The sequence below is a fragment of the Dromaius novaehollandiae genome, chromosome 3 (genome assembly GCF_036370855.1).
Source record: "Dromaius novaehollandiae isolate bDroNov1 chromosome 3, bDroNov1.hap1, whole genome shotgun sequence".
Taxonomy (NCBI): Eukaryota; Metazoa; Chordata; class Aves; order Casuariiformes; family Dromaiidae; genus Dromaius; species Dromaius novaehollandiae.
This window is the reverse complement of record NC_088100.1, coordinates 39,008,182-39,017,110: the sequence shown is the minus strand read 5'-3', so window position 1 is coordinate 39,017,110 and position 8,929 is coordinate 39,008,182. Positions and strand designations below refer to the sequence as shown.

At 36.7% G+C, this 8,929-nt stretch overlaps 1 protein-coding gene across 3 annotated transcripts in view; it reads right to left on the bottom strand.

The window, feature by feature from the left end:
• Window positions 1-544: 544 nt before the first annotated feature.
• The window catches only part of LOC112995867 (cytochrome b5 reductase 4), a 33,132-nt gene continuing 24,747 nt past the window's right edge, over window positions 545-8,929 (bottom strand). For all 3 annotated transcript variants that reach the window (XM_064508735.1, XM_064508736.1, XM_064508737.1), the window contains 3 exons: window positions 3,703-3,789; window positions 2,079-2,243; window positions 545-1,172 (listed from right to left, as the gene is read on the bottom strand). In XM_064508735.1, coding sequence (XP_064364805.1) covers window positions 1,118-1,172; window positions 2,079-2,243; window positions 3,703-3,789 — 307 coding nt within the window. In that variant the 3' untranslated portion in view covers window positions 545-1,117. The remainder of the gene's footprint in view (window positions 1,173-2,078; window positions 2,244-3,702; window positions 3,790-8,929) is intronic.

Here is an 8,929-nt window from a genome sequence, read left to right as displayed (position 1 = left end):
TTATTAGAACATTTTTTGTAAATGCTAAGGTATGGATGTTACAATTGCAAGCCTGGCTTCTTAGGAAGAAGAAATAACCATTCAGCATCATAAAAGGAGGATGCATCCAGTACTAGAAGTCATAAGGAAACAATAACTACAGATTTTACTGACAGCATCTAGAGAGGTAACTGCTTTGCTGTTTTTTTCTCCAAAATATTATGTGATAGCAAATTACAGTTTTATGATAACATACTTTTAATAATGGAGTGAAAAAACACAGATTCCAATAACGTTATTTAATAGTACTGCAACCTGTCAGAGTATTTTTAGGTCCTTACCATGGCATCTGCAGGCCACAAGCTGTCATGCTTTTACCCTCAGAACAGCTCGTGACAAGGAAATGCCTGATATCAACAAGGCCACGTAGGAAGTTCACTGGGAGACCAAGACTCTGTGCCACTGTTCCAAGTTCTCAGTTGCTGTCCTAAGCCTGTAGAAACTCTTCTGTATCACATTATAAATTGAAAATACAGAAAATGTATTAAAATGCATACAATTAATGTAAAATTATTATTTTTTTATTTGATGTAAATTTTGTATTTTACCAAAGGTTCTTTTAAATTTTCTTCTCTGTAAATGTGTACAAAACCAAGAACTCCTCTGGATCGCTTGCAAGGCAAATAGAGATTTAAGTTGACAAAGAATGTATTTCAGTGATCAGTTACCTGAGTTACAGTGCAGTATTTAAATTCAGACAGTATTGCTTTTAAGACATTTTACAGTAAGAAATAATAAGCATTTCGAGTCAAAACCTAAATCAGTGCTTATCATAAATTTCAAAATTCTCACGAGTCAACAACATTGTATAACTAACAATGTGTACTATACACTTTTGCTTGCCTGTACAATAAATTAATATCCTGGATGAATTTTAAGTATTAGCAAAAATATTTACAAAAACAAGATAAAACACAGTATAAAATTTTTTTTCAAAGATATATTTCTGTCAAGAAACAGTTTGGTACCAAGAGTGAAACTTCAAGTCTTAAAAAATTACTTCTCATTTAAATAAATTCAGGAAGGTAAATAAATAAGATCGAGTTATACAAACAAACATTGTTATCTTCATATTGTTTTATGCAGTAAAAGCATGCATCTCTTCTTGGGAGTATCCAAGATCCTTCAGACATCTGAAAAGGTCAGAAATAAAGTTTGTAATATTAGTATTTGGAAACCAAAACCCATCACAGATAGAGCTAAAGTAGCACAGCACTGCCATCTTTTTATTCGGACACACACAATGAAGTTTACCTTTGCAAATACAGTTAGAAAACATTTCATGCCCAGAAGTTCATATGCGCTGTAAGAACTTTAAGGATACTATAATGATTTCTAAAAAATAGTTAAAGATATCGCTTTAACCATCTCAGGTTTCTCAAGGGGTGACATAATTTTCAGCCAATTTCACCCTCCTTTATATACATTTCTGCAGCCCTACTGAAGTCAGCTGCATGGAAATGATGTCCATATTGGTTCATTATTTTGAAGCTGGATGAGGGAAAGTTAAAGGGCCTTTTATCTTTAAATATATGGCATATAAAATAAGAAAAGTATGAGGTACAGATGTATAAGAACATAAATGCATTAATAAAAATCAACAGAACTGCTTCTCATAAAGCAGCTGATGCTAATTCTACTTTTAATAACTCAGTTTGTCAAGCTAGTACCAGTACAGAAAGCTTATTTCCTGTAACTTTTCTCTGAACATTAAAAGCAGCATTTAAAGTCTTGAAAAAAATCATTTAGAGATGCTCTTAGAAAGTTTTTTCTTTTTTTTAAGCTCATGAAATTCACATATTGCTGATATTACCTATCTACATACTAAGCATAGTCCTAAAATATCACATCAAGTGTTTTTGAAAATGCAGTTTTTAAAAATTAAAAGTTATCTCACAAATCAGAAAACTGAAGGCTATTTTAGAAGGACCATGAAGTCAGGAATACTGCAGCTGATTAGGTATTCAAATTAAGTGATAAACAGAGAATGAGGAAATTAAAAAACAAAAACAAAAACAAAAAACAAAAAAACCACTCACTGTACTCCTTGTTCAGTAAAAGGTGTTGGACCACAGATGCAAATAAGCACTTTGGAGTCTTTTCTGCTTCTTTTCAGAAACCCAGAGAGGAGAGATGAAGAAATTCTCCCCTGTTTACCCACCCAGTCCCTTGCTGGTTCTGAAAGAACGAACTGAACCTCAAACCTGGAAAGCAAAAGAATATTTCAGAAGGTCTGAAAGAACGAACTGAACCTCAAACCTGGAAAGCAGAAAAATATTTCAGAAATACTGCCCCAGATTTCAAATCTGCTATACAACATTAGCGACTGAGATACTGATATCCCCTAGGATTACCTTCTTGTTCTGCTCTACTCCCATGGCACAGTATAAGACCTCACAGACATTTAGTATTTCCCATCAAGCAAGCAAGCTAACCAAATCACCTCCAATATTCTGTATTTAATTAGTTAATCCAATCTTTAAATCTTAAAAATCTTCTAGTTATATATTTCATCTGAAATAGAAAACCAGCTGGTACCAATTAAGATACTAAGCCACATTTACATTATTCACATATACAACATTGGTGTAAGCTGATACATAAGTAGCAAAACCAGAATGCGACACTTGTGAAAGTGTCAGTACAATTTCATTACTGAGAAAACTGTAACTGGTTTCAAAGACTTGTTATCAGGGTAATTACTGAGCAAAAAAAGAAGTCAAGCACTGGTGTATCTGAGGCTTATACTGAAAAGGAGAAATGGCTTATGCTGTAATACTGCACAATGTCTAGACTATGAAGCTTTGGAGGCGCCAAACATCACTACACTGTGAAATAATATTGACTTTTCACTTCGATGTTTTGAAGGAACTCATGAAATTAGTTTGTTCACACAATTTCAACTAAGAATAAATAAGCATAAACAACAGGAACCTTTTTCACTTCCAAAAACCTAGACATTGACAATTTATGTAATCACAAAAGCAAGGATATAGAAACTAAAACAAACAAAATCTTAAATTGCTGTGTCTCCTGACAGAACTATGGCCTGCCAAATTAAATTACCATTACATGTCCACTAGTGCATTTTAATACATAACTACACTGTAATAGAAGAAGAAATTGCAACAATTAGGAAGTAAAAATGAAATTAACAGGCTTAATTTAAACTTTGCATTTCTAGATAAATATTTTCTTAAGTGATAACAGGCTTCATCAAGACTCCTCTGTAAATTCAGAATTTTCCTCCAAAGGTATGCTCTCCTTGTCTGTCACTTCTATACTTCTCTTTGCATATCTGCATTTTCTACTGCTAAAGCTAATTTTCTTCAAAAACTTCAAAAACCTTCTTAGCCAATCTTAGCTATAATCTCATCTTAAGATATCATCTCCAATAAACACCTATTAAACATCTTGTCAAACTCCTGTCTTCCTATGGGACCCACAGAATATAGTGGCATAGCCTGCTGATATGTACCTATGACCAATAAATACACCCTTACGTCCTTCCACTCCCCATGTATCTTGTTAAATTCTAGCTAAAAGTTGCCAAAAGCAGGATCTGTCTTTGTGCTATAGCTGTATAACACAGTCCAAGTCCTAGAGCTTGTTCTCCTATGTACTAGGATGATACAAATTGTTTCCCACAAGACTTTTAAATACCTTTCATCTTTAAGAGCTAATTGCTCCAGTTGGTTTCTCCAAAGTATGTCATCTTCTGTTTTATTGAAGAAGATCAGCTTTGCTGTCCTTAAAAAAAAGAAAGAAAGAAAGAAAGAAAATTAACTGCACCTTGTTTTTGTATTTGAAACAGATGTGTTAAATAATCAGAACTTACTGAATTACACAGAAGCATGTGACCTATGAAAGTCTGTTAGACTTGTGACCCTTCTTCCAAATGCCAGGATCCTACCTAAACTGCTGTCCTAAGGAAAATCTCTTAAAGAAGTTTTACATATTGGTTTCTCATTATTGTTTGTGCATTACTACTGCAGTTAACAGATGTTATATAAACCCTGCGCACCTTTTTAATATTACATACAAGAGCTTGTAGAGATGACACTCAAATTTCAAGAAGGTTATGTCAATATTAAATTCATAAAGATGTAATCCAAGCATAGAGAAGTTAGAAAAACCTTACTGTCTCAATCTGATTTTGAAAAAGCTTAGGTAAAAAATGATCCTCATGAGACACTCAGCATCAGAGCACTGCACAACACGGTATGTCTTGCAACTTCCTTTATACCAAACCTTTGTAGGATAGTTTACCGGATCACTTGGGTATTGCTGTCCCGTAAGGGCGCTGCCCCGATAACTCTTAACATCTGCACAGATATTCTGGAAGCAACATGTGACACAGAACAAGCAGCAAAGCACACATGGCAATTAGCAGCAGCCATGGAGCACCTGTTCTCCCCTTTGACCTCTGCTTTAAACAAAAATACTTCCCTGTCAGGGACTCAACTCATCAACTTGAAGAGCAAACTAAGCTAGCGGCACTCTGTACCAGGTTATCTTATTCCAACTTTATTGGTTTATAAAACCAATTTTCCCATACAGAAAGCTACTGTTTACAAGTGTTACATTTGCTGGATAGTTCATGTCAAACATATCGCTAAGGCCAGTGCTATTACCTCTTCAGACTTTTATGCTACAACAGAGGTGAAACAGCACAAAAAGACTAGCTCTGCAGTCAAAGTACAATTTACCATTTGGTAAAGCCACATAAGCGTGATTCCTCCTTTGTTGCTAATGACAGATTAATACACTGGGGACAACTGAGCTAAGACTGAAAACCTGCTGCTAAATGCAAGCAGCTCCTGGACAGCACCCTACAGGGCTTCAGGCTGCAGCTGCTTTTTCAGCCTAGACACAGCTCTGAGCAAAGAGCGCACGTTGCTGCAGCTCCAGAAGCAAGTTCCCATAGTGCAGTGCTGTACTTGCAGGAGGCAGGGGTGCTGCAATACACAGTGCAGAAACGCACACTGATGCGCACAGCTATCTGTCAGGACTATCACTGAGCCTGAGCTAATGAGCCGGCTGGTCCTTCACGCCACACAGCCCTGCAATTCGGCTCGCTAAAACAGGGCACCGCAATACCCAGTGTCGCTCTACACGCAGCCAGCCGTGCTTCCGAGGGGCTGGCACCAGGCATGGTGTTAAGTTCACATGACACTGCACTATTAAGCCCCATCAACCCCAACCTAGTTTACACAGAGCTGTCTTTCGTTCATGTGTATCACATACCCTAGGACTTCTGTGGACAGTTTCTGATCTCCAGCAGTTCCCAAACTGCAGTTAAAAAGCCCATACTCTCCCAGTCTGAAGATCCCACATTTTTCAGACTTTCAACTTTTCCCCTTGCAGCCTGCACACATTTCAAGTTACTGGGAAATCTCTTCTAAGCTACATATAGCAAGCACTAAAGATAACAAATCATTTTATGAGCAGCATGCTCATTTTTCTCCTGCCAAAAATGTAAAACTGAGGTGTAACAGTTGCATATAATACACAGTGTTATAAAGAGAAGGAAGGCATTCCAGATTCAGTACAATTCAAAATAAATTACAGTATTCAAGCTTTGGAAAACTTGCCTAGTACAGAACAAAACACTGCCCCACACAAAACCAGCCACACTTTGTCTTTAAATACTAAAAACCAACCTATTCAGAAGCCAGGATGTGCCAAAACTAGCTGCCTTACATTCTTCCCAGAGCCCACTTTCCTGAAAACACAGAAAATAAAGCTCACTTCAAAAATGTCGGGCTCTCTAATCTGGAAAGGTGCACCCCAGCAGCAAGTGCTACGCAAGTGGAGAGGGGAAAAAAAAAAAACCCCACACAAAAAAAGCAAACCACTACCTACAAAAAAGCGCATGAGAAAGCAGTGCAGTTTGTACTTTTGGGTACAAACATAAACTTGGAACAAACTGGTGACAGGTTAGCCACAAAGGAAGGAGAAAACAGCTAAAAGGAAGATGTGGAGATTTAGATTTGAGCCCACTGTTACGGAAGAGCTAATTGAGAGAATGAGGACAGAAGCTGAAATGAGAAACTTTCAGTCCTTTGGAAGGAAACGTGGGAAATCCAACAAATACTTTAAAAAATTATTTCAAGGGACGCAGATTTCAATAAACTTAAAAGAAAAAGAAAGGCATGCATGATCTTATGGGATGCTGTATAGGGAGAACAGTTAAAGAGTTCCTCACATGATTTTAACACAGAGGAAGACCAGGAGGGGAAAAAAGTTACAAAATCGACTTGAAGCACAACAAAGGAATAACGAAAGTAGAACAGCATATTAAGAGAGAATATAAGAACAGGGTGGGAGCTCAGGAATGAAAAGCTGGAGACAAAACAAGGTACAACCGACAAGAAGAATCAAGGATAGACTACAATTTGACACTGACTTGAGGAGAGTGTGTCAGTCCCCTGCCAGGTGCTTAGGGCCTTTGTGCCTCGGTCTTCTTTAAGACTAGAGCCAGCTGACTGCAGTAATGCAGCATCAACGAAAAGGAGCAAAAATCTCAGCTTAAATAGGAAAGAACAGCATAGAAGACTACTATTTCTTGAAATGAATACTTTGGCCAAATACAAGACTGAGGGAAGACTGTTATTCTGATGTACAAAGGGCTGCTGCAGACAGGAAGAGAATAAATTGCTTTCTATATCTATCATAGGCAAGAAATAACAGGCTTAAATCATAACAGGGAGACTGAGGTTAGACAGTAAGAACAGAAATCCAGTGATCAAAAACAGTTACGTTCTGGAAAACACCACCTAGAGAAGATGCAGATTCTCCAGCAATTAGCAATGCAACATTAGAGGTTTAGTCAACATCTGCCTAGAACACCACAGGCAGAAACTGATTCTGCTTCCGAACACTGAAGTGGCAACTAATTCATCCTTCACATCCTTTCTCAACCTTCATTATGATGTGTTTTCTAGTGTACGTAAACAAAGTTTATAGCAATCTTTACTTGTCAGGGTAAGAATTTCATGCAGTTTTTAATATAAAGTATACATAATCTATGATAAAATATGTAAATAAATATATAAAATAAACATGAAACACTCTTGCAACATTTTCTAATAAAAGGAAGTGAGGGTTAAACAGCAAAAATAAGGTCAAGAAACTAAGTTGTCTACAGCAGTCAGAAACATCAAGCTTAATGTCTGCATAACCTGCACCAGATGAAGTTATTCTAGTGCTTAATGACCCTCTGTTGCAAGAGAAGAAGAAAAAACCTACTTCAACTAGTAAGGAAATATATGCTGTTGCATCCTGAACAAGCTGTAAGCATTGAGTTCCCATAAGAAATCATGATGAAGAAAGTTAAAATAAGCCAATCTGGTCATCTTTGCAAGGTCAGAGTAGATAAGAGCACTCATTATCTGCACAGCCATAGTCTTTACTTTAGCCTTAGCTACATAACACTTCTTCTGGTTATAGACAAAAAGTCAAGATTTGCATCTTGACTTAGTATTGCTGTCTGTATTCTGCTTTCATACTACCACAACTACCTTTACCTCACATGCTGGTTTTTCCTCAAGAAGAAAGAAAATTTATTCCAAATGCACTTAGGAGTGCTCCCCTAGTGTTTCTTCAGATGACAAATTTATCTTTTGGATTTCACAGAGACAGACAGCTGCACATTACGTGCTAATGACAATACACGACGCTTTGGAAGACAAATAGTATGCAGTCTCTCTCCTCACAAAACAGGATTATATTCAATTGCTAGACCATAAGCAATACAAGAATAAAGTATTTTTTTCAGATTTTTTCTAGAAACAGATTACTGCACTACACGTAATCCTTTATTATGAAGACTAGCCTCCAATTTAAATCCACTACGAAGCACATTTTGAAACAACATAAAGACATAATGAACCAAAACATCCTGTGCTTATATTGAATAAAAGCCAGTATTACGAATTGAATATGTATTAAGAGAGTCTGAATTCAAAGGTACAACAAAACAGTAGCAAGTCTGTAGAACTGCCCTCAGCAACAGTTTTAAGTAAAAGTAACGCCTATTTTCCATTTCTATACTCTCTAAAATGACAGTAGTTCACACAGACAAAAATGTAATCCATTAAGAAAATCTGGAAGACGTGATTCTGGAGGCAGACTTTTGCTGAAAGCGATGCAAGCACACCTCATCTCTATCAAAGTGCAGCCCTACAATAACATTCTGTATTTTCTTTTAAAGTTGAACTACTGCACTCTCTCTTCAGTTACAACTTTTTACACTCCATGTTACAGTTCAGTATACTATTTATCCTGAAAGCGTCTGTTATATTTTGAATATAGATACACGCACACACCCCAAACTATTCTTTTAGGGATTCCTGCTGCTCCGTCTTTTGCAATAAGAGACTACACCCCAAAGGAAAAAGAATCTGCTGTAGAGTCTGCTTTTATTCACACAAGGGAATTGTTTATGGGTCTGCCTGAACACAACTGAAATCCAAATTTAAGGTAACCAGCATGGTCAGACCCCAATCAATATGAACATACTAACTGATCAAAACTTGAGGGTTTTTCTTTTTTTTAGTTTAAGCTCCAAGACAACTAATATTCTATAAGGGCAATTTTAACCCAACACATTTCTCTCCTCTCAAGAAGAAAGGCCTTCCTAAGAGATACTACAGAAATGGCTGAGGAACTGTTTGTAAGAGAACTGAAATCAAAAGAAAACAACTAAATGCAATAAACAGTTGACTGACCCAGTGAAATGACAGCAAGAAGTACAGAAACCCTACCTAAACCAATGAAAGTAATAAAAAAGGAGAGTATATGCACTTTTTACAACACATGTATGAAGGCCTGAGGTTTTTTTCTACATGTACAGAGAAGACTAGAATCAGCCAGGCAGAATGGCATA